Source organism: Sinocyclocheilus anshuiensis, unplaced genomic scaffold, assembly GCF_001515605.1.
Source record: "Sinocyclocheilus anshuiensis isolate Anshui unplaced genomic scaffold, SAMN03320099.WGS_v1.1 scaffold72, whole genome shotgun sequence".
NCBI lineage: Eukaryota > Metazoa > Chordata > Actinopteri > Cypriniformes > Cyprinidae > Sinocyclocheilus > Sinocyclocheilus anshuiensis.
Genome location: NW_015554073.1, coordinates 130,947 through 157,327, shown reverse-complemented (window position 1 = coordinate 157,327; position 26,381 = coordinate 130,947). Strand labels below are relative to the sequence as shown.

The 26,381-nt window shown below is 40.7% G+C and overlaps 3 protein-coding genes and 1 pseudogene across 3 annotated transcripts in view; 3 read left to right on the top strand and 1 right to left on the bottom strand.

Moving 5' to 3' along the window:
• The window catches only part of dnajb12a (DnaJ heat shock protein family (Hsp40) member B12a), a 6,908-nt gene extending 4,422 nt beyond the window's left edge, over nt 1–2,486 (bottom strand). The window contains exons 1-5 of the mRNA XM_016460818.1: nt 2,292–2,486; nt 1,717–1,888; nt 1,420–1,565; nt 1,139–1,315; nt 944–1,023 (exon numbers count right to left, since the gene is read on the bottom strand). Coding sequence (XP_016316304.1) covers nt 944–1,023; nt 1,139–1,315; nt 1,420–1,565; nt 1,717–1,888; nt 2,292–2,424 — 708 coding nt within the window. The 5' untranslated portion in view covers nt 2,425–2,486. The remainder of the gene's footprint in view (nt 1–943; nt 1,024–1,138; nt 1,316–1,419; nt 1,566–1,716; nt 1,889–2,291) is intronic.
• A 937-nt stretch (nt 2,487–3,423) lies between these two features.
• On the top strand, nt 3,424–5,095 carry LOC107668820 (tRNA (uracil(54)-C(5))-methyltransferase homolog-B). The gene has a single exon (XM_016460816.1). The coding sequence runs from the start codon at nt 3,617–3,619 to the stop codon at nt 5,039–5,041; it is 1,425 nt and encodes a 474-aa protein (XP_016316302.1). The 5' UTR covers nt 3,424–3,616; the 3' UTR covers nt 5,042–5,095.
• A 1,296-nt stretch (nt 5,096–6,391) lies between these two features.
• LOC107668828 (acyl-CoA desaturase-like) lies at nt 6,392–17,946 on the top strand (annotated as a pseudogene).
• Nucleotides 17,947–18,070: 124 nt separating this feature from the next.
• Nucleotides 18,071–23,569, top strand: LOC107668784 (protein Wnt-8b). Its single transcript, XM_016460769.1, has 6 exons — nt 18,071–18,141; nt 18,697–18,730; nt 20,119–20,257; nt 20,785–20,910; nt 21,897–22,039; nt 23,006–23,569. The coding sequence occupies exons 1-6, from the start codon at nt 18,071–18,073 to the stop codon at nt 23,567–23,569; spliced, it is 1,077 nt and encodes a 358-aa protein (XP_016316255.1).
• Nucleotides 23,570–26,381: the final 2,812 nt, after the last annotated feature.

Here is a 26,381-nt window from a genome sequence, read left to right as displayed (position 1 = left end):
TCAACTGTTTTAAATATTGATAATCAGCAAATCAGCATGTTAGAATGATTTCTGAATATTTAAAATAACTGCTTTCAAATAGAAAGCAGTTATTTTAAATAGTAAAAATCATTAAAAATTTTACTGTTTTTGCTGTACTTTGGATCAAATAAATGCAGCCTTGGTGAGCAGAAGAGAATTCTTTAAAAAAAAAAAAAAATTAAAAATTTTACAGTTCAAAACTTTAGACTGGAAGTGTAGGCTGATTATTCTTATAGATTGAAACAAATGTGCTTCAGCCAGGATAAAGAATATGAAAAGTGCTCTGAGTTGCTGCAGAAAAAAAAAATTGAGCAACAACAAAAACATGTTGCTGGAGACGGGCTTATTATTGAAAATGCAAACTGATTCTCTGCCAGCAGGAGGCGCTTTTAGAGTGATAAAACTAGCGGTTTCCCTGGTAATGGCTGTAATCAAAGCATCAGACAAAATAAAAATGCCATCGAAACTTTTCTGAAGACAGTCGGTTCGCTTCAGAGATACATTCATATAAAACAACCGCACCGCGTTTTGCTTTTGAAACGTGCAGTGCTCATGTTTATTCAACGAAATCAAACGCCACAAATAAATCAATGTATGGGAAACACTGGTAATGTATATCGAAATATCGGAAATGTGTTTAAAAATCATATCACTGTTACTGAAAAAAAATTATATCACGATACATATTGATATTGAATTATTGTCCAGCCCTATTGTGGAGTTATAATATTCTGAAGTGAAAAGGGAATAGCTTCTTGTATAAGTTTACATTTTGTGCTATTCCCCTTAAAAACACATCAGCTGATGCATCATCATTCTGTACATGCTACACTTATATATCCACATCTTCCCCCACCTTAGACTACAAGTAAAAAATCCACACAAAGCCCCTTATAATCTTGCAAGATGATTGGGCTCTTACTTCTCTCTGTTGTTCTCGTCGTTCATGTCGCTGCTGATGGCCAAACCTCATCCTGCCATTACTGTACACATGCACATTACCTAGAAACGAAAAAAAAATAAATGGCACAATGACACATTTCACGGTTTTGAATGTATTCTAACACAACCACTGACATGTTTCTAAAACCACATTTAAAAAGGTCCCAGCACTCACTGGTAGGAAATCCACCTCCAAAGAACATATTGAAAAGGTCCTCAGGGGAAATATCTGCCTCGAAATTTCTGTGATAGGTCCTGTGCCTGTGAGTCGGATGGGCTTTTTCTTCACCATAAACATCATACTGCCTTCTTTTTTCAGGGTTACTTAGAACTGCGTAAGCATTACCTATAGCTGTTGAAGACCAGGAAACCAAACATATGAAAAGACCACATGCAAACGCTCTCCATACTGATTGCAGAAATTCTAAATACACGGGTTTAAGTCATGTATTTTACCTTTAAATGCTTCAGTGGCACCAGGCGCATGGTTTTTATCTGGATGAAACTTTAGAGCTAGCTTTCGGTAAGCTTTTTTCAGATCCTCCTCAGAGGCTTCTTTACTGACTCCAAGAATCTCATAATAGTCTTTACATCTCTTAATTCTGCATCAAGAGAACAACAGATCACAGTAGAAAAGGAAGAAAGTAGTCAGGCGATGAAACCACTACGCACACATATAAACCAAATGTTCATCTCATAAATAATGACCATGTCCCAGACTTTTAGGCAAGCAGTCTGAAACAAATAACAGACCTTTTGACGGCATCCAGCTGCTCTGATGTGTATGGTTTGGCTGATTCTGTGGCACCCTGTCCAGAGGAGTGATCTTCAGTGTTGTGACTTCTGTTTCGTAATCCATCATTTTCTCTAATGTATTCTTCACTTGTAGAAGGTCCTCCATTCTCAGCAATAGACTCTAGTAAAGCTGAGACAAGAACACTTTCATTTAAATAAGAAGCACTGGTGTCTGTCTTTCCATCCATCCATCCATCCATCCATCTATCTACAATCCATCAACCCACTCTATCTAGAAATGAAAATAATTAAGATGAAATTCTAATTTAGATTTTATTACGTAACATATACTATTTGTCCATAATGTAGTATTTTCATAAGTAATACATAACCAACAGCACTAAATATGTGGTTCGACAACAGAGTTAGATCCATTTAAAGTAGAAAATACTGTTATTTCACAGTCATAATAAAGATCGAGATCCCAAGGCCTTTATTACCGTCTAACTAACGTTACAGACTTCGGGTTTTCTGGTGGCCTTTTAACAGACCTCTTACGATCTCCGCTATACACTTATTTACATTACACGCACATCTCGCCTTGTCTGTGGGAAACAGTCTCTGCGCCTTCTTGAGGAACCGCCTGGCTTTGTCGGGCTCATTCTCTCGCAGCGCTGCGATCGCTATTTCGATGCAGCGTTCCGCTTCGTCCTTGTTTGATTCCATTGCGACGGCGGAACTGATGACTGATCTCTTTCCTGACACCCCCCACCCCCCCAGACGCAGCCTGATGACGTTTACAACAACGTCAAGAAGTTTTCACTAATGGATAGAACGTCCACTTTGTATCTATCAAACTCCCTCTCAGTCTTTGGTAGCTTTGGTTTTGTTCATTACATTGAGAAACTGCACCTCATATTTTCTGGCATTGTCAATACACACAGAAGTTATGGTGGGGAGGTTTCTAGATTTATGAATGACACATTGTTGTGCAATTCTCTTTTATGATATGAGATTCTGTCTTTTTTTTTTGGATGAACTGTAAGAGTATTAAGCAGTCAGAAACCTCTTTTCCTCTGTGCATGGTACTTAAGGAATTAGAAAATGTATATATGCACAATTAAGGACAGTACAAACAAGAAAGTTGCAAAAATCTATTTAGTACATTTAAGATATTGCGAAATAGCAAGGCCTTTCATTATTTTATTCATTTGTTTTTACTTTATTTATTTGGTGGATTTAGATTATGTATAGTTAATATTTATTTTCTTTGTATACCCTTGGCAATTTTGTTAGGTTATGTAATTGTTGAAGCAATATAAGAAATGTTTGGCGATTGATAAGGTTTGATTTACTTATGAAATGAATGTTTTCCATATAATTTTTTATAACGGTTTTTATTCAATATATTTTTAAAATAACTACATTTATTTACAATTATTTATTTTATGTTTACTTCGATTATTTTGTTTATTCTGCTTATCGATGAGTGTTGTTCTCCTTAAGGTTTGTACAACATCATTTTTAACATTTCTTTAATCTTTTCGTTGATTATGATAATAATAATAATAATAATAATAATAATAATAATAATGTAAACTTTTTAGATCATATTAACAGTAAAATAATGATGAAACAAATTAAAAACCCTTTGTATTTCCGGAAACTTGCTGTTGCGGTCTGAAAGCAGAGTGGGCGCGCTAGTAAAGAAAGTAGCGTCATTAGAACGCCATATCAAGATGTTGTGGGCACATGGAAATAAGGCACAAGGAACAATATTTGTTTTACCGGACTGTTGACAGTTTACACGTGTATGTTGTGAGGCAAAATATTTCTAGCGCACTGACGCGATCATTTCATAACATTATTCAATGTAGTTTTTTGATCGCGTGACCTCAAAAGCTGCACCTATAAAACAATGCGCTTACATTTAACCTGGCCACTGCTGAAACAAGCAGTCATTATGCCAAAAACATGCTTCAGCTATTCAATAACCAGCCGCTGTGCTGTCAATACTGGCTGTAAGCCTGTAAAGAGAAGAAAGGAAAGGAAACCCAAACTACCTGCAGACTGGCATACTCTCTCCTGGGAAGAGAGACTGGCTGATACTGTGACTCCTCTGTGGAGAATGAGTTATGAGGAGCAGCTCCAGTGGAAACAAGAGCAGCAGCACAAGATCTTACTTGAGATGACAAAGCAACTAGCTCAGGATTCAATGCACCCGTTTTCAAATGACTTAAGATTCCCCCTCCTTCCCATAGTAGCCTCACCAGTGAGTGATGGATACCGCAACAAATCAACTTTCTCTGTCAACATAGGGGTAGATGGGAATCCAAAAACTGTTGGATTCTATATCGGCACTGGTAAAGCAGGCAACATTGTCTGTGTCCACGGTGACCATCTCCTGAACATGCCTTCAAAACACAAGATGGTTGCAAGGCACTATGAAGATTTTATACGCCTCTCACCACTCAAACCATGCATTTTACTTCACGATGGTGGTCACTGGAGAGAAATCACGGTAAGAACAAATTCCGCCGGTCACACGATGGCCATAGTTTACTTCCATCCCCAAACCCTAACGCCTGAGGAGATAGCCGTCCATAAAGCTGCTCTGGTGGAGTACTTCACAAAAGGTCCAGGAGCAGTTTGTCAACTGGATTCTCTGTACTTCCAGGAGACCACAATGACCCGTTGCAGTCATGAACAATCCCCCTATCAGCTTCTGCACGGACAGCCCCATATCTTTGAGGAGGTGCTTGGCTTCAGGTTCCGCATTTCCGCTGATTCTTTCTTCCAGGTGAATCGGGGAGCGGCAGAAGCTTTGTACAAGACTGTTGCGGAGCTGAATCGGGCTTGTGTTGGGGGCACTCTGTTGGACGTCTGCTGTGGTACTGGAGCTATTGGCATTTCGTTATCGCCACAGATGGAGAGAGTCATTGGCATCGAGCTCATTGAGCAGGCGGTTGAGGACGCCAAGTTTAATGCAGCACTAAACAGAGTTCATAATTGTGAATATCTCTCAGGCAAAGCGGAAGTTGTTCTACCAAATCTGATGGCCACTTTGAATTCTGACGGCGGGCTGACAGCTGTTGTGAATCCGTCCAGGGCTGGCCTACATTATCGAGTTGTCAGAGCCTTGAGGAACCACCCAGCCATAAGAAGGCTTGTCTATATATCATGCAAACCTGATGGGGAGGCAATGAGGAACTTTATAGGCCTGTGCAGTTCAGACTATAAGAGGAAGATCATTGGAGAAGCCTTCAAACCAACTGTGGCCATCCCTGTGGACCTGTTTCCACACACTCCTCACTGTGAACTAGTGCTTGTGTTTGAGCAATAGTAGTTGTTTTGGAATTCATTCAGATAAATGACTTTTTATTAATGCCATTAAATGTCAATGGAAAATTTTCAATGCAGTTTCTCTCTCGTGAAATATTTAGTATAGTTAGCAAAAACTAAAATAAAATGAAATAAACGGTAACGGTATTAGACTAGTTTATTTTGTCTAGTTGACAAGGAAACATTTCATATTTTCATTTAGTTTAATTTGCTGTACTAAAATAACAAACTAAAAATAAAAACTGTATAGACATTAAGAAACTAATAACAAACCACAACAAAATTACTAAAACTGAAATTAAATGGAAAAAATAAATCAAAGTATCTCAGTGATACTGACATGACAGATTTACAATGTAAAACATGTTTTATAAGAACATGCTATTTTATCTAATAGCAGTTCAACAATATACTAGCATCTCAATGATATGTTTTGTTTGTTTGATTCTATAGCAGATCCCTTACATTATCACTAGAGGGTGCTATTGCGTCATCCCTCTATTTTGTGCAGTGCTACAGAGATGCAGTTAGATATTTTCAAATGTGAATGCTTAAGGAATCTGTTCTATTTTCATAACCAACTTGCCCAGAAAAGCCAGTGTATTTATCTATATTTACAGAATTTGTGAAGTCTGATGGTAAGTATGATCAAGTTGCGAAAACAAGACAGATTCCTTAAGCATTAACAACAAGTTCACATTTGAAAATATGAATGCACCACGAAATAAACATATGATGAACACAACTATAATTTTCAACTGTGCTATGGTCTTTCTGTTTAAGTTTGGACAAAAAAACACCATCATAGGCTTCAGTACGACACTGTTACGTGTGACTGAAAAGGGCTGATCATTTGGATGAAGAAAGCTGACAACGAATCACCTACTGAACTAGGCAAAAACTTTTAAGTGCACCGATTGAGCAGCCATTAAGTAAATGCTTCTTGACCAGAGTTAAAAGACTGAGCCATTTTGTGTAACATGAAACAGTGACATGAGTGCAAAATACAATGTCATTCAATTACTGTAATGTGCTCAGCAGTACATTTTGAAATTGGAGATGAAATCTAGCTATGGGAAATTACATGAACTAATTCCTGTTTGAGGAACTACAGATTTGCCGTCATTTTAGCACATACGGATCCATAGTTTCTCTTGAGGAAATCGTAGCTGTTGTAACACCAGTGTAGCACTTCAGAAGAAGCCAATGCTAACTTTTTAGACTAAGCTAGAAACAAAATAAGCTTATTCTTGGAAAATATTGAAAGCTTTGCATTTGTATTTAAAGCATTGTAAAACTCACTATACAGTAAACACATTAACAGATATATTTATATGTGCTGAAAGTAGCCATTGCATAGTGTGTGCATAGTTATACAAACAGTGTATAACACACATTGACTTAGGAGATATGGGTTCGAAGGGCATCGACCTGTATTTTCTAATTTACTCATGACCATTAAAAAAACAAGCTTTGTAGAGATATGATCTGATCGGTCTCACACAGTGAGAGTGTTGGCTATCAAACACCAGCGTACATGGCGTCCACAACATACGCATCAGATAACCAGGCGACCAATGAAACTGGTAGGGCTAGACGGCATCCTCTCAGCCTCGTCCAATTGCATCATTTTAAACGAAACCAGAGGCTTAGACACGCAAAAAAAAATAAAAATCACTAGAACCGGGAACCTGCCTGCTAGCATCAATCAAATTGCGATATTTCTTTATGGTTGCATCGCAAACAAGGTAAGCGAGTTGCAGATGCGCGAATGCGGGTTTATTCCAGCGTGCCTTATTGAGACAGAAGTCACATCCATTTTGTGCAGAATTTAATGTATTCATTGTATGAGGGCTTTGTCTTTTATAATAATGATGACTGAAATGACAGATGGCATTTCTTTGCCGTCGGTCGTGAAAATATAATCGACTCGTTCTCTTTACAGGAGACAATAACGAGGATGAAAGAAATGGCCGAAACGACGACAGAGGATGTTTATGATGATGCTTACGAGGAGAAACCGGGCCCGAGTCCTCCAGTGAAAATCGTATGGAGAAACGTTATATTAATGTCTCTTTTGCACCTAGGAGCTCTTTATGGTCTGATGATTCTTCCATCTGTCTCATCCTTAACGCTGATATGGAGTGAGTATGTTTTGTTAATCATTAATTCTGATTCTATAAACTGACTGACGTTTGTTAGCAACCTGATTGTGTGTTTACTGCGTTTTTATTGTTATGGCCTAATCTTAAATTATAAAGAGACTGGATAATGTTGTATTGTCTGCAACTACTTGTTTTGTGTACAGATAGATAGATAGATAGATAGATAGACAGACACACGCACATAAATTATTTTATATAGGCTATACTTATAAGCCTAAACCATCCCCACCATAACCCTCTTTTCATTTGGACTCAAAATGGTAAACATAGTAAACATTTAATTAAAAACATTTGTAAATACAATTGGCAACAAATATGGAAATAAGTCATATTAAATAAGTCAAATGTAAGCTGATCATTTTAATCAAATATAAAATTGTTAGTTAATTTCACATTTATGGTCACTGAAAGTCTCTTTTCTGCAATCTTCATGTGTCTAGTAGAAATACATTGGAAATCGATTCATTTGTGGATTTTATATATAAAATTAAACAGGAAAACCTGCTGATTTGTATTATATCAGTTCAGTCTTTTAACATCCATGACATGAATATGAATCAAACTATAAATCAGACATGGCATTTAACTTTCTTAGCTCAAAATATTTTTTTGTTATCTTTTTTTCTCATGTAACTCTTTAATAATTTTTACACTAACTTACAACTTGTATGATTTAAACTCTATCGCTCATGTGCAGTATAATTGGTTAAACTCAGCCACACTCCCCAGTTTCCCTTTCTTGTTTTGCAGGTATTTCCTCTCATAAGGGTGGAGGTGTTCTTCTTTTACAGATTCAAAGTTGTGATTACTGTTCTCAGATATGATCAATTATTGTGTCACTTTTGTTTCCAAAAGCGAAAATGTCAGGCCACTTTGTCTCAGCTAAATGTGTTATGTAGACCAATGCTAAAAGTGTTTTGTAAGCATGCATGTGTGTGTGAGTGATAGCGAGACAGTCCCGTGAATAATTTGAAATCCTACCAAAAACTATAACTGTGCTCCACTGTTGTGTACATTTTTGGCATCACAGGGCTGCATAATATTGCACCCTGTTGAACAAAGAACAATTGCTGCTGAAATAGGCTCTCCATTGTAAATTGAGCTGGGTCATGACAGTGTGCCCTTCTTCACAATCTGTGGCCTGGTATCCCACATCCCTTGCAGCCTTGTCTGACAACACACAGCGAGACATTTTGTCCTCTCATAGAGCAAATCAAGGGTGCACACACCGTTACACACTATAGAAGCTGTGTGTAGTTCAGACTAATTTGTTTTTAAGCATTCTGTTCTATTTTCTCTATTAATGTGACAGTGGGAGTGTGTTTCATGCTAAGTGCTCTAGGAATAACCGCTGGCGCCCATCGCCTTTGGAGCCACAGGTCCTACAAAGCCTCATTGCCATTACGAATCTTCCTAGCGACTGCGAACTCCATGGCTTTTCAGGTAAAACATTTTTAAGTGGATGAAACAATCTTCCACATTAAATAATGCTGTAAACTCGAATGCAGCTCAGATGGTGTAGTGGTTAAAGGGCTAATAGGTTCAAACCTCACAAGAGCCGAGCAATAGCCATTGTTCCCTTTAACAAAGTAATTAACCCCAGGATGTCCACCTGGAACTGTCCCTGTAGTAAGTGTAGTGTAAGACATTTTGCATAAAAGCGTCTGCCAAATGACTACTTACACTTGCCATATGTGCATATATATATATATATATATATATACTGTATATTAATTTTGCAGTTCCCTATCTGTTGGTCACTACGAGTTATGTCGTGACGTCATAGGGGGTTTACTTGAGAGCCCCAATCCACTCTGACTTTCAGAGAAAACGCCAATGAATTTTGGCTAGTGGATTTTGCATACCTGAGCCACTCCTCGTGCATACGGGTATAGATAGGCGACAGGTGCATCCACTCATTCAGATTTTTGCTTCGGAGACGAGTGGGTGAATGATTTCTTCTCCACAAAGCCTTTCTGATCTGACTGGAAGAAAGAAGCTGTTCCTGGTTGGCGTGACGGCACAAACAGCGGTGTCCCTGTTGATTCAGCGATTCCCCTGGGTGCTTCAATTAAAAGAGCAGTTTCTCATCACGGACTTTTTAAAGATGCCGTTACGTCCTTGTTCTCTTGGTTGCGGTCGTTACCTGTCCTCTGTCGACAGCCACGAGCGTTGCCTTCAGTGTCTGGGCATCCAACACGCTGAAGCTGCGTTTGTGGATGACTCATGCATTCATTGCGAGCATATGAGCATGGCTTCGCTGCTATCTTGCCTCTCTCTCCTCACGGGGAACGAAGCGGCACCCTCTGTCTCTACCCGTCCCGGTTTCCCAGTCACGAGCAGGGGACCGCCGGCTAGAGCTCTGGGAGATCTGAGGGTCACAGTGAGAGCTTCTCCACCGGGCACGTCCCCACGGATCTCTCAATCCTCTCGCAGCGAATGTCCCATGCGGCTCCGAAGTAATTTCGCTGGCCCGGCTCGTGACGGTCCCAGCATTTCATTCGGTGCACACATTTTTTTTGCTAAGTAGATTCTAGGGTGTTGTCAGGGTGTTGCTATGCGTTTTCTAGAGTGTCGTGATGGTCCCATCATTGCATTTGGTGCGTCGCCGGAGGATCGGATGTCGATTGCAGCATCGGGGGATAGGCTATCGTCCTCCGTGGATGAAGATTCGGCGGGGCTGCCCTGCTCGGGTGTTGCCGCCACTGCCGAATCAGACCCAGAGTTGACGGCCAAGCTTTCCAGGGCAGCAATGAGTATCAGGCTGGAGGTGAACACACTGCCCAGTCCAAGCCCTCACGGTTTCTCGGCGCTTGGTGCGGCTCACAACCGCGCCGGTGCCTTTTTTCCCTGGAGGTGCATGAGGAGCTGACGAAGTCGTGGACGGCCCCTTTTTCAGCCAGAAGCTCACTACTCTCGATGGAGGGGTGGCTAGGGGGTACGTAGACATTCCCCAGGTGGAGAGAGTGGTTGCGGTGCACCTGTGCCCGCAAAACGCCGCCACTTGGAGGAATCGTCCGCGTCTCCCGTCCAAAGTCTGTAAGCTGACGGCCGCTCTCGCGGCCAAAGCTTACGGTACTGCGGGCCAGGCCGCCTCTGCCCTGCATGCCATGGCTATCCTGCAGGTCCACCAAGCCAAGGCACTCAAACAAATGCACAAGGGTAGTTCTGACCCAGGGTTGATGCAGGAACTGCGCAGAGCAACTGACTTCGCCCTCTGGGCAACGAAAGTCGCGGCGTGGTCCCTCGGGAAGGCGATGTCCACGCTTGTGGCCCAAGAGCGCCATCTTTGGCTTAACCTCACTGAGATGAGCGATGTCGACAAAGTCCGCACCTCAGCCTGCTCGTCGGCAAGGGCGCCCCCTTGCGTCCTCGGGAGCACCTCTGCCCCGTGCTGAGACACCGTCAAGGCCGGTGCGTCGAGTCTCTCGGAGGACTGTGACACCCCCTGTATCCCAGCCGGCCCCTAAGTCCTCTAAAAAGACGACAAAGCGGCCCTGACACGGGCAACCCGGAGATGTGGGAAGCTGCTCTTTTTCAGGAGATGGCGAGAACAGCTCCACTCATTACCCCAGTGGAGGGCCGGGCGGAGAATCCTTTGTTCCGTCTTGTTTCTGTTCCGCACCCACAATCGAAAAAAGAGCTGTTTCCTTTTCCTCCGGGTTATCAGGCTTATCCTTTGTTCCGTCTTGTTTCTGTTCCGCACCCACAATCGAAAAAAGAGCTGTTTCCTTTTCCTCCGGGTTATCAGGCTGGTGGGTTGACAGTGAGCGACGCGCTGCCTCCTCACTCTCGCCCACGATGCCCCCTATCGCCAGCAGCCTAGAGATCACAGCGCGGAGACACACTGCCTCTCCACGCATCTCTTGCCAGTCCCTCCAGGGACACGGGGAGTCCTGCTGTGATGAGCCAGGACACGATGCCTTCTGTTCCATCCAGCACGACTTCCCACTGCTGCACCACCGCGGATGCATCGATTGTCCCTTTGGTGCCACTTGCACAGAGCTTGGAAGAATGGCTTGCGCTGCCCAACCCGTCCCGCTGGCTCATTCGGACAGTTCAACTCGGCTATGCGATTCAGTTTGCCAGGCGACCCCCCCAGGTTCAGTGGTGTTCTCGAGACTTCGGTGGCAGCTCGAGATGCCCCTGTCCTGCGCGACGAGATTGCTGTCCTACTGGCGAAAGACGCAATCGAGCCTGTCCCTCCAGCCCATGAAAGGCGGTGGCCATCGGCCAATCCTGGATCTGGAGTTTGACAGCGCGTCTGACCAACGAGCGCGCCCAGTCAGTGCTGAACTGAACTTCAGAGGAAGGAACGTGGTATCTCTGAAACATTTTCAGAGGCTCCTGGGGCATATGGCATCCGCAGCCGCAGTCACGCCGCTCGGATTGCTTCATATGAGTCCACTTCAGGACTGGTTACACTCCCGAGTCCCGAGATGGGCATGGCGTCACGGTACACTTCGTGTGACCATCACACCGGAGTTTCGCCGCCTATTCAGCCCCTGGACAGACCTTGCCTTTCTACGGGCCGGGGTGCCCGTAGAACAAGTGTCTAGAACAAGTGTCCCGGCATGTCGTTGTCACGACGGATGCATCCAGTACAGGTTGGGGCACAACATGCAACGGGCAGGCAATCCTGGATCTGCGTGTCTTGAATCCGGCCCTTCACAAGCTCCCATCCAAGATGTTGACGCAGAAGCGCATCATCAGATGCATCCAGCCCCAGGATTGGTTTGCAGCGGTCGACCTGAAGGACGCTTACTGTCATGTCTCGATTCTTCCTCGACACAGGCCGTTCCTATGGTTTGTGTTCGAGGGTCAGGCATGGCTGTACAGGGTCCTCCCCTTCGGGCTGTCCCTGTCCCCCGTGTCTTTACGAAGGTCACGGAGGGCGCCCTTGCCCCGTTATGGGAAGTGGGCATCAGGATCCTCAACTACATCGACGACTGGCTCATCATGGGCCGGTCACGAGAGCAGTTGTGCGATCACAGGGACCTGGTGCTCCGGCACCTCAGCCAGTTGGGGCTTCGGGTCAGTTGGGAAAAGAGCAAACTCTCCCGCGTGCAGAAAATCTCTTTTCTCAGTGTGGAGTTAGACTCTGTGAGTTTGACAGCGCGTCTGACCAACGAGCGTGCCCAGTCAGTGCTGAACTGAACTTCAGAGGGAGGAACGTGGTATCTCTGAAACATTTTCAGAGGCTCCTGGGGCATATGGCATCCGCAGCCGCAGTCACGCCGCTCGGATTGCTTCATATGAGACCACTTCAGCACTGGTTACACTCCCGAGTCCCGAGATGGGCATGGCGTCACGGTACACTTCATGTGACCATCACACCGGAGTTTCGCCGCCTATTCAGCCCCTGGACAGACCTTGCCTTTCTACGGGCCGGGGTGCCCGTAGAACAAGTGTCTAAAACAAGTGTCCCGGCATGTCGTTGTCACGACGGATGCATCCAGTACAGGTTGGGGCACTACATGCAACGGGCAGGCAGCCTCGGGGCTCTGGACAGGGCCTTGACTGCTTTGGCACATCAATTGCCTAGAGCTGTTGGCAGTGCATCTGGCTTTGCGGCAGTTCCGGCCATTGCTGCAAGACAAGCACATGTTGGTCCACATGGACAACACTGCGGCTGTCTCGTACATCAACCGGCAGGGTGGTCTCCTCCTCTGGAGTCAGATGCGGCTCAAGTCACTGCACGCTGTCCACATTCCGGGGGAGCTCAATCGTGCAGCCGACGTGCTCTCACAACAGCTCACGTTCCCTGGATAATGGCGACTCCATCCCGAGACGATCCGGCTGATCTTGAGTCGATTCGGGGAAGCCCAGGTAGACCTGTTTGCTTCCCACAATCCTCCCACTGCCAGCTGTATTACTCCCTAACTAAAGGGAAGACTGTCTCCAAGCAGAGGTTGGCCCACTGGATAGTGGATGCCATCGCCTTGGCCTACCATTCCCAAGGCGAGCCGTGCCCCCTGGGGCTGAGGGCTCAGTCCACACGGAGTGTTGCCTCCTCCTATGCGCTGGCGCATGCCGCCTCTCTGGCAAATATCTGTAGAGCTGCGGGGCTGGGCGACACCGAACACCTTCACGAGATTTTACAGTCTTCGTGTTGAGCCGGTTTCTTCCCATGTCTTGGGTAACAGGTAAGTGGCGGGAAGAGCCAGCCGGTGTCACGCTTGCTGCGCCATTCCCCCTCACCCGGGGATGCAAGCGTCTTTTCCTCCTCCAGTAATTTCCCCGGTCAGCAAACCCTGGTTGAGTATCCTCCAGCACCCCCCGCAGTCAGACTGGGCGGAGCAGTCTGACGCCAGGCCCGGTATCGGTGTTAGCTTGCCCGGGTTTCCGGTCAGCCCTTTTACTGTGCTAGGTGTCCATATGGCTTGATTTCCTGCGGTTGATCCCATATGTGTATTCTTCCACGGTAAGGTTTCCCTCTCGGTGAACCGATGTCTTCCCTTTGACAGACCACTCTGTCTGTCTCTGCTGCTCTGTAAAAAATTATTTTAACAGTAAAAGACTGTAAAAATACTACAGTAAAAACCTGTTAACTGGTTAACAGTAAGTTTCCATACTATATTCTGTGAATAAATGTAATTACATTTAATGTAATTAGACAGTAAAATACTGTTAATAAGACGGTTTTTGGAAGTGAAAAAGAAAAATTCATTGTATAATTTACAGTGACAAACTGTAAATTGACACGCCCAAAATTCCCTGCATGACACTTCATATTTGATGTTTTTTGTTGGTAACACACATGATACTGATGCAATAAACATTAATTTAACAACATTAGATGTAAGATAAAACACTAATGTACACAACTGATAAGAAAAAACTAAGAAGAAACATAGTTATTTCAAATATAAAATATGAAGTGTCATGCAGGGAATTCTGGGAGTGTCAATTTACAGTTTTTCACTGTAAATTATACATTTACTTTTTCTTTTTCACTTCCAAAAACCGTATTTTTAACAGCATTTTACTGTAAAATTACGTTAATTTTACAAAACTTTTACGTAAAATTTACAAACCGTAAATTGACACTCCCAGAATTCCCTGCACGACACTTCATAGTTGATGTTTTTTTGTTGAAATAACATTCAACATTTCTTAGTTTTTTCTTATCAGTTGTGCACATTAGGGTTTAATCTTGCATCTAATGTTGTTAAATTAATGTTTATTGCATTATTTCAGTATCATGTGTGTCACCATGATGGGGTTTAGTGTTTGTGTGAATGACACTGTGCACCTTCTATATATACAAGTATTGCCCTCCTCAGCTCGTAGAAAAGCTGTTTGTGATGAGCTTTGGTTCATCATGTGACTTTCTCATCACCACCAGATTTTGGTGATGAACCATTACAATGGTTCAAAACAGATATTAGTACTTCAATATGTTGGTTTATTAACATTACATCAGTTAATGAAATACGGTATTTTATTGTGAATTTAAGTTAAGTCTGTAAAACCTAAAATGTTGCTACCATATTTTTTACGGTGAAGTTCTGGCAACCACAGCTGCCGGAATTTTACCGTAAATGTCACAGATTTTTTTTACAGTGTGGGAGCCGTTCCTCCCTACTCCTAGGTAGGACCATTCCATATGTAGTACTGCCCCAGGCCTGTGTCAGTCCATATCAGTGTCTCCACATGATACCTCCCTACGGGCAGGATGTGGTCTCCATAGCGCCCTTCTCCGTAAAGCGCCTTTCATGAAGGTCGAAATCCCTTCTCTTAAGAAAATATTTTCTGTCATAGGAACAGCGGCTTGGCAATCTCCAGCAGCGATGTACTCACCTTTTGGTTCCTGCGGGCGCCAAGGTCAGTGAATTTGCGCTGGGGCGTTGGGAAGGTTACGACCTTTGCGTAGCATTTGTCTGACATGCGGCTGCTTGTCAACATTTGCAGCGCTTCAGGGTTGTGACGGGGTTCAGGTTGTGGCGCTTTCCATAGACCCCCTATGTCATCACGACATAACTCATAGTGACCGACAGATAGGGAACGTCTCGCTTACGTATGTAACCCTCATTCCCTGATGGAGGGAACGGAGACATTATGTCCCAATGCCACAACCTTGAACCATCGCTGGTTGCCAGGGACACGTTCTTGGCTCCTCAGCGTAAAACCTGAATGAGTGAATGCACCTGTCGCCTATTTATACCTGTATGCACGGGGAGGGTCTCAGGTATGCAAAATCCACTATCCAAAATTCATTGGCGTTTTCTCTGAAAGTCAGAGTGGATTGGGGCTCTCAAGTAAACCCTCTATGTCGTCACAACATAACGTCTCCATTCCCTCCATCAGGGAACGAGGGTTACGTACGTAACCGAGACGTTTCTCGTTCACTTTTCACTCACTTGTACTCAACTTGGAGTATGACAGATATAATATACAATTACAATAATGATGAATATATATCTATTTAGAATGATATCTATGAGTGGGCCAGAGACCATCGTGTCCATCACAAGTTTTCCGAGACTCATGCGGACCCACACAATGCCCGCAGAGGATTCTTCTTCGCTCACATCGGCTGGCTGCTGGTCCGCAAACACCCAGAAGTTATTGAGAAAGGACGCAAACTGGAGCTCGCTGATCTAAAAGCAGATGGGGTTGTAATGTTTCAGAGGAGGTCAGTGGGATATTGTGGTATTTCATATTCAATTTTGTAAATCTCCTTATCTACACTGCTGTATAAAAGTTTGGGGTCTGTAAGATTTTTTTAATTAATACTTTTATTCAGCAAGGATGCATCAAATTGATTAGAAATGACAGTAAAGACATTCATATTGTTATGAAATATTTCAATTTCAAATAAATACTGTTCTTTTGAGCTTTCTGTTCATCAAAGAATCCTAAAGAAAATAAATTTTTTTCACAAAATATTATGCAGCACAACATTTTTCAATATTGATAAATAATAATAAGAAATGGTTCTTGAGCACCAAATAAGAATAATTTCTGAAAGATCATGTGACACTGAAGACTGGAATAATGGATGCCGTAAATTCAGACTTGCCATCACAGGAATGAGACATTTTAAAAAATGATTAATTATTACATTTGAAAACAAATATTACAATAGAAAACTTGTTCATTTAAATTGTAACAATATTTTACAATTTACTGTTTTTACTGTCATTTTGATCAAATAAATGCAGCTTTTGAGAAACCTTTTTCTGAAATATTTTACAAACCTTACCTGAAAACCTGACAAAGACAATACTAACTTTGATTCAGGTTTAGTCATTTCTTATGACCTAAAATTTTCATTACACCTCTGTGACCTCGCCATTGGGAGCTGCCATCTGAACCAGGCCTCATATTTAGCACTAGCTAGTGTGGAATAATCAATATCCCTTCCTTTGAATGACATCCAATAAAAGTCCTGAGCTTTTTGATAAGAGTTTAAGAACACGTTTCATTGCTAGATCAGATAGGAGGAGTATAGGTGGTTAGTCAGCATTTCGAACTACATGTTGTGCTCCAACTAAGGTTTAACAACCAATGTTAATTCAGAAAATCTATGACATACATAGAAGAACATGTGACAATCAAGTGTAAAACAGTGATAAAATGGCTATTAAAAATTGTTGTTTTTAATCTTTCATTTCTCTCTCCATAGGCATTACAAGTTATCTGTGGTGGTGATGTGCTTTTTTGTTCCCACGTTTGTACCTTGGTTCTTTTGGGAAGAGAGTCTTTTGACTAGTTACTTAGTTCCTTGTCTGTTGAGATACACTGTGTCCCTTAATGCGACCTGGCTGGTCAACAGTGCAGCTCACATGTGGGGAATGAGGCCTTATGACCACAACATCAATCCCAGAGAGAACAAGTTTGTTGCCTTCAGTGCCATCGGTAAGAACAGTGTCTTTTCTTTTACCGATTAATATAAATTAATTCAATTTTGTTGAAAAAAAAAAAAGATTAAATATTCTAGTTTGCACATTTATTTATTGACATATATTTAAAAATACAAAAACATTTATGTATTTTTAATAAAATGTATTAATACTATATATAAAATAATATAAATATTATTAAACCATTTTTATTGTTTAATATAAGTTTTTATATATACAATATTTTGTTTAAAGTTTCTGTTTACATTTTTTTTCAGGATTATTGATGAATAGAAAGTTTAAAAGAACCTCATGTATTTGAAATGAACATATCAAAATTGTATGTACTGATTGGAAAATATATGCATGGTTTAATTTCAGGTGAAGGATTTCACAACTATCATCACACATTTCCCCATGATTATGCTGCAAGTGAGTTTGGCAGTCGGCTGAATTTGACCAAGGCGTTTATAGATCTCATGTTTTTCTTTGGACTGGCCAAGGATTGCAGGAGGGTAACTCATGAGACCATCATGGCCCGCGTTCAACGCACTGGTGATGGCAGCCACAAAAGTGGTTGATTTGTTCAGTACATATGACAAAAAAAAACAAAAACAAACAAACAAAAAAAAGTTATAAGGCAACATATACAAAAGCATTTGCAGCATTTCTTAGTGTGCAATGAAGATTGATCTATATACACTCTCATATGAAATAAGAAACTCTAGAGTGTGTTGGACTAATATGTGTCCTTAAGAATTCTTTCCTTTTCATGACATGTATTAGACTGGGAGATTATTTTCAGAGATGGTAAAGGCCATAGATTGGTAGGATAATTGTGTCTCAGTCTGCCTCAAGAGGCAAGAGATGGTACTTCACTAGTTAAACAAACATGTGCCCCCTTGGCTCACACATGAGACCCCCAGCCTCTGAATTCTGGATGTAGGTTATATAGAGCTCTTGCAGACCCCTCTGCTTTCCAAGGTGAAGAAAAGTCTGCCAGTCGTCTCTCTCAGGATGTTCATGCATTTGGAGGTTTATTATTACGCTTTCATCCTAATGGCTCACATGAAGTCTTGCTGCAGTTGGTGAGTTCAGCGTTTTATTTTCCTGTACGCAGGCGATGTTGAGGCTAAATTTAGCATATATACGTGTATTTATATCGAGCTTTTACATTCTGTGTTTATCTCTGGGTATCTGGATTAAAAAGTCGGGGTGAAACAGCCACTTCCACTGATCAGTTCCCGTTCCGTCATAAAGATGCTTTGAGCCTCGTTTCATTGGTTAGAGCAAAAGCTGATGAAGAGCGAAACGCTATGTTCTCATTATACATTGATAAATTCTCATTATATATATATATCGTTAAAAAATGTTTTTTTTTTTACAAATCAAAATTTGTATGCATATATACATGTAATAGCCTATATGAAGCCTGTATGAAACTCCATTGAAACCTTTCATTTTGAGACGGTAAATTTCATTTAAAAATGTACTCAAGATCAGTGACTTATTTGAAATTAGATAAAATTATTTTAAAATGTTAAAAAATGATGTTTTATCAATGTGACGCTTTACTTGAAATTTCAAGAGGAACATATACAAGTAATGGGTCAGCTGACTTAATAGGCTGCTCTATCTTCCAGGTCAGTGAATAATTTCCTGATGACTGGCCCAAAGGTAAGCCAACATCTTTTGATCTGCTTTGCTGGTCTTTATCAGGAGAGAGAACCTTCAAAAAGTCAAAATGGATGGATTTGGGTAGTTAATGTTTGACGTTGACCCTGTGATCACAATGCAAGCAAGTGGCAAATTAAAAGATTCGTCGCATCACAGGTGCTGTATTTCTTGAACGTGTATCTTCTGTGGATTAGGTATTACTTGCTGCTTGGGGTGGACTGGACCATATAGCTTTCACACACTTCAGCTCATTCACAATGTGAAGTTGTGAGGACTTTTTACTGAGTGGCAAGGGAAGGGGCCTTTGGTGGGTGGTCATCATTAGCAACCCAGCCGTCCGTGAGAGCACTTGTGGTTCTGTCTCTTCTAAACCACTTGAGACATATTAGATTGTATAAACCACAGTTTCACAGCCACATAGACCCTTTTGTTTACTTTTTGTGTGCATTTCTGGTGGAACTACAGGAAAAAAAAACATTTACCCCAGTATTTCTAATAATTAAAACTTTAATATTAATTCTAAAAAATATTTAATTATAAATAATGCTAGCATTTTGCAGATTTTTATATAATTTAATAAATTAATACACAGCAAACATACATTTTACACCACAGTGCAACCATAGGGAAACATTTACCCTAATATTTCTAATATTTAAAACTTTAATATTAATTCTAAAATTATTGTAATAGAGGTAATGGTGTAATTTTGGTGCTCTTTTTAGCATTATTTTAGTATCAATGAGATACTATTATTAGTTTTAATTTTTATATTTTCAGTTTTAATTTTTGTTAAAATTTTTGTTTTTTTTTGCGTGTTTTTGTAATTTTTATTAGTTTTTGTTTTTTAATGTCTACATAGCTTGTATTATTTTTATTTTCGTTTTAGTTATTTGAGTACATCAAGTTAAACTAAATGAAAATGAGTTTCCTAGAACTAGCTGAATTAAAATGTTTTTTCCCCAATTTTTAAAAAAAATATATTTTATGTTAATTCAAGTAACAAAATGTGTTTCTTTGGTTTTAGTTAACTATAAAAGCCCATTTTAAAACATATGATTTATTAAATGAATATACAGCAAACAAACTTTTTATACTGTAGAACCATAGGGAAACATTTACAGTAATATTTCATATTTAAAACTAAATACTAACAACTTCTAAAATTATTTTTATAGACATGGGGTCATTTGACTGCTTTTTAAAATGTTTAAACATCATTATTGAATAAATTCACATACAGGTGCATTTTTATATGAACTGTGCATGCTGAGAATGAAAAGCATCTTATTTTATCATTAGTTTTAGTCACAGTGTGTTTTGTAAGCACTTGATAGTGAGTGTGTATTTCATCCCAAATCTTTTCGGTGTGGTTTGCATTGTTTCAGGCCTACTTGATCTACTCCAGCAGCGTGGCTGCAGGAGCTCAAAGTGGGATTGAAGAGTGCAAGTATCAGTTTGCGTGGGACCGCTGGAACTGCCCAGAGAGGGCTCTTCAGCTCTCCGCCCACAGTGGACTCAGAAGCGGTGAGAACTATGACCTCTGCTGATGCCTGTTTTATGTATATTGTGCTTTCAAGTCTTTAAAAATACACATATTTTAATTGAATAAAAGTACCAGAATTACCTGAAAACACTGCATTCTTGAGTCAATTAAACCTGGTCTGTTAATAGGCAAATAGAAAAGCCACCAAGGGGATATTGTGCACCAGAGTGAGTGAGTGAAATGGACGCCCTCTCAAGTCAAAGGGTGTGGGTCAAAGGTTTGCCTCAGACTCCTTTCATTAGGCATTCCTGAAGTGCCAAAGAGGGGACCTGTCGCAGTCCAGTGCCGACCCCAGACTGACAATGTATGAGAGCAGACCAACAGCACTACTACTTTGATGCAGGGGAATAAGAGTCAAAAGCCATCATTACTGAGATGGATGCTAAAGATTTGAGTAAATCATCTAATGAGGAAGAAAATCAATGATGTTGAGTGCTTGTATTTTAGTAGCCTAGAACCTGATATTTCATAGACAGCATATTCATTTCAGTGTTGTTTCAAATCACAGCAAACAGAGAGACAGCATTTTTCCATGCCATCAGCTCTGCTGGAGTCATGTATACCCTGACCAGGAATTGCAGCCTCGGTGACTTTGACAACTGTGGATGTGATGACACCAGGAACGGCCAACGAGGTGATAAACTAAATCTCAACACAGATGGAAAGTCAATCAACATTAAAGGGATATTTTGGGTTAACTATAATTTATGCATTTTGTAAAGTTATATTCAATTGAACATCTTTGTTCCCATGACTTTCTAACTAAAACCCTAAAATGATGAGAACATCATTCCAGCTCAAATAAAAAGAAGAATTAATTTAAATATGTTTATATTATACATTATACAGTTCAAAAGTTTGGTGTCAGTAAGATTCTCTTATGTTCACCAAGGCTGCATGTATTACAGTACAAATACAGTAAGAATAGTAATATTGTGAAATATTACTACAATTTAAAATAACTGCTTTCTATTTTTAAATTTTTTAAATGTAATTTATTCCTGTGATGGCAAAGCTGAATTTAAGCAGCTATTACTCCAGTCTTCAGTGTCACATGATCCTTCAGAAATCATTCTAATATGCTGATTTGGTGCTCAAGAAACATTTCTTATTATTATCAATTGTGCTGCTTAATATTCTTGTGGAAATGGTGATACATTTATCTCAGTTCTGTTCTTTGATGAATGGAAATGTCAAAAGAAGAGCAGTCATTTAAAATAGAAATTATTTCTAACATTCTAAATATCTTTACAGTAACTTTTGAACTTTTTTTTTCAACTTTTGCATTCTTGCTGAATAATTTTTTTTTCTAAAAAAGAAAATCATTTTCTCATCAAACTTTTGAATGGCAATGTATAAGTATAATAACTTATAGTATAATAACTCCAATATTTGGCTCCATTTGGCTCTATTTTAAGTGCCTTCCCATAATCCTGATTTTGGCTTTTTGTAAGGAAAAGGAAAAGTGATTTAAAAGAAAAATTATTTTTGTGGCAATCAATATTGTGCTGTCAATATTCAACAAAAGTAATTTCTATAAATGTATATGCCACATTTAAGTATATATATATATATTTTTTTTTACTTAGCCTAGCAAACAACAATTCTTTGTCATCTCAGGTGGTCAGGGATGGTTATGGGGAGGCTGCAGCGATAATGTTGGATTCGGAGAGGCCATCTCGAAGCAGTTTGTGGATGCACTGGAAACCGGACAGGACGCACGAGCCGCCATGAACCTGCACAACAACGAAGTAGGACGCAAGGTATATGAAGTCATTCAGGTTGTTTGGGGGCCTAAAATTGAGGCACGTCCGTCGGCCACCAACAGCTCGCGGAGTGGCTTTTGAATCATTTTTCAGCACTTCTAATGATAGCTTACCACCCAAGAGTTCATTCATGGCCCTATAAGCAAGGTGCCACTCGCTCTCCCAATAGAGGGTGCGCTGTACCAGAAGGGCCTATTTACAGCCTGTGAATGTCCTTTATGACAAGGCCTTAACTTGAGATTCTTGGGATCAGTGGTGCAAGCTTAATTAGACGACCTAGGGGTCCGCACATTGCAAAGGTTCTGTATTCTGTTGCTTCCCAAATAAGTGTTTAGTTTTATTCTTGCAATAAGGATCTTACATTTATGTTGGTCTTTGTTGTACTTGAGAGAGCCACGGGGATCACAGCCATGTGGCTCAAGTGCTCTTTGTTTATCCTGTCTGTGCCCCGTCTGCAGGTTTTGTCAATTCATTGGCACCTGGAGCATCATTGTAACTGAAAAAATGTGAAAGAATTCTTTTTCACTTCCTCCTCAATGGACTTGCCACTGGGTCTGCCTATGACAGAAAACATGTTGACAATGGCTATGCAAATAAATACACCCCTTTCCTGCGCCGAACAATCTAGCTCGATGTGAAACCCTGATTCTGCGTCTTACGCGAGCGAATGAGAAAAGAGGCATTCCTTTTTAAAAGACAGCTGTTTGTTTCAGCCAAAGTCAGGAATTATTGTACAGCCACCAAGAAAAGAGAAAGCCCAGACTTGAACCTTGAACCTCTCCCTCTTAACTCGTAGTTTCCTTCTGCTTGTTTAAGTGGATGTATAGGGTGCCTACTAAAGAGTGCATTGTATTTTTCAACTGATGAGTTCAGTCCTGATTAGAATGTTTTGAAACATGAACATTTGCCTCTAGAATGCATGAATGAGTGAGTTCTTTAACGTGAGATCCTCTCTTCAACCAGGCAGTGAAAGGAACCATGCAGAGGACGTGCAAGTGCCATGGAGTGTCTGGCAGCTGCACCACTCAGACCTGCTGGCTGCAGTTGCCCGAGTTTCGAGAAGTGGGCAACTACCTAAAGGAGAAATATCACAGAGCCGTGAAGGTGGACCTGTTGCGTGGCGCAGGCAACAGTGCGGCCAGCCGTGGTGCGATCGCCGAGACCTTCAGCTCGATCTCGCGCAAAGAGCTGGTGCACTTGGAGGATTCCCCTGACTACTGCTTGGAGAACCGCACTCTGGGCTTGCTGGGAACAGAGGGCCGCGAGTGTTTGAGGAAGGGCAAGAATCTGAGCAAATGGGAGAAGCGTAGCTGCAAGCGGCTGTGTGGAGAGTGTGGTCTGGCTGTGGAGGAACGCAGGGCTGAGACTGTGTCCAGCTGCAACTGCAAATTCCACTGGTGTTGCGCTGTAAAATGCGAGCAGTGCCGCAAAACTGTCACAAAGTACTACTGTGTGAAGAGAACCAAACGGGTCAAGAACGATAGTGCCAGCCGAAGGAAAAGCTATCGGCTGAACAAGAAGCACTAGAGATGCCATGAACTGTTTGTTACGGTGGTCCAGAAGTTTTTTTCTCAGAATACATCCTGAGCTTGAGAATAAAGTGAGCTCAAAGGTCCATCTGAATGCTTTAATGAACACCTACACTCTTAAAAATAAAGTTTCTTAATTAGCATCTATGGTTTCATGAAGAAGCTTTAACATCCATGGAAACTTTCCATTCCATTTTTAAAATGTTCTTCATACCAACAAAAAAGGGTACTTTTAAGAACTGTTCACTGAAAGGTTCTTTGGGGAACCAAAATTCTTCTTCTATGGAATTGGAACCTTTATTTTTTAAGAATGTAGATGTCCAGAGCTGTTACTTTGAACGCATTGATCTGTAGCATTTCACTTAAGCATTTCACAATTATTCCCATATAAATTTGTAAGATAGCACTGAACACCTCATCTAACCGATATATACTACAATAGACTGTAAATAACCTTTTCATTCACCAACAAGGATGTACTTTGATAGATAATTTATTGGAATGATCATTTTTAAAGCCGTTTTGAATTCACTATCAGGCCACTTCTCCAGCTGCCAGACGAATCATTTCTTGCCTATTTTTTCTTGTCTGTTTCCATCTGTTTTAGAATTCTGACAATAGTTTTACCCTGATACTGTATATGAACTGTAAATAAGAGGAAGCACTTTGTATATTGTTAATTTATTGCACAGATACTATAGTGCTGTTTTTCTATGATAGTTTCTTTCTATGTTTCTATGTGTTTTTTTCAATTTCATAATTAAAGATACGTAATAGTATCATCTTTTAATGTTTTCATTCATTTAGGTTTGCTGAATGCATGTGAATTAACTGAGTTGTTTTGTAGTAAAACGTCCTCTGCTAATTTCTTGTGCTTGGAAAAATAAATGTGCTTTATAATAATGACATTTTAAGTGTTAAAAAATGAAAGACCTTATCATAAATCCCAGTCCCACACCGTGTAAAATCAAAGGATTTACCGTAGACCGTTGGTCAGACCTAATGATTTCTTTGTCTTTGGCATATATAACCCTTTTCTTTCTGTATTCTTCAGCTTGATGTCACATAACCCTGGGGCAGAGAGACAATGAGAGAGAGCATTTAATTATAGTCTTCTTCCTTCACGCCTCTCTCAATTTCTTCTTCACAAATGCCTCCTTTTCTGTCTTAGTAATCCTCAAAGCACTCCCGATGCTTTGCGCTCGGATGTTTCTTTACTGTTTAAGACTAGTTTAATTAACTTTGTAGAGACAGAGGGAAAACATGAACCAAGTCGCCCCACAAATCATCTAGCATCTAATTTTGTATGCTAATCTCCTTTTTCATGCCGCCATCTCGGGAGAAAAAAAATGTTGGGAAAACTTCATGTAGCCTGTGTTGGGCTTCCTGTGGATGTTTTATTCCAGGCCCACCTATTTGGCTCTTTTCAGTCCTCTAGGGCCTTCCTTTGCTCGATTTAACAATGAATGGCGAGCTAATCAGCTCCCTCGGAAATGCACTGCTGCTGAAGATGCTAATCCCCTTCTCCTCCTCCTTCAATGGGCTGTCGCCTTCAAAAGGACTTTGGGAAAAGGCTTTGCATGGATTCACACTGTTTGCTGAATAGAAGTTAGTTCAAGTATTGTACCCAAACAACTAGGGTTTATAAACAAATACTTGCCAGCTACCATCCCAACGGTGAAAGTGCCAGCCCTAGAGTAAAACACAGTGACAAAACTATGGCCCTTTAAATGCTGACTAAAAAAAAACTAATTAAAACTCTATTTATTGGTGATAGCTTGTTCTGCTGTGCTTCTGTGGTTTCAATGAAGCACCTCATTGACATCTTATTTACGAAATCAAGATCAAAAATAAAAACTCCCCTTGACACCTTGCTAATTATGTGGAGATGCAGTGAATTCCTCCTATTTTTTCCAATTTAGTTTGTTAGGATAGCCAATGAAGGCAACACATTGTTACAGATATATTAAATTAAAATGTGTGTTTTATATTCACATTCAAATTTCACTTTATCTATAAAAAATAAATTGAGTCAGCATAAAATAACCTAAAAAAATGTCCTACATACAATTCAAGTGCTATGTAGTAAAACAAATGACTACAGTATTTTATATGATTGGATCCTTAGAAAGCATAGAGATGAAATTGCATGCATATCATGAACTCAGTTGTTTATCTTGCCTAGCTATGATATCAAACACAAAACAAGAGGTAATAAATTTCAAAAATCCACAAATCCCCAAAGGCATGGCTGAAAAATCAAGCCCCAGTTGATTCAACCTTAAACCCTACTGCTAAGCTTCCGTTTTTTATGTGTTCACATGAATGCAGGGTCGTGACTGGAAGGTTGGCCTTGCCATGGATGATTTGCAGTGAGGCATGAGAGTGAGGTGACACACTGAACAACATTAGACTTTGTCATGTTTGGCATGTCCCGTGTCAGCTAGGTTGTCTGACACATGGGAATTCACAGCAGAGAACATTCTTTTATATTGAATTGTGTATATTCTTAAGCTGTTATTAATAAAGATCTGTATTTTTAGTATTTTTTTTATATTGAAATACAATATTCAACTTATACGGTGTTATAATTTTTTTCTTTTGTGTGACTGATGGCCATGTGCTCTCTCAGCACACTTAAATAATGAAACAATCCACAGAAATTGGGAAAATTACATTTAATGGTTCTGAGAAACCTTGACTAATAGGATTTATGACTTAAGACATCTGGGGGAAGAACACCAAGAGGTGGCTAAGGTCAGCATGGGTGTGAGTGTAGCGGTGGGTGGGAAAGGACTATTTGTCTTCTC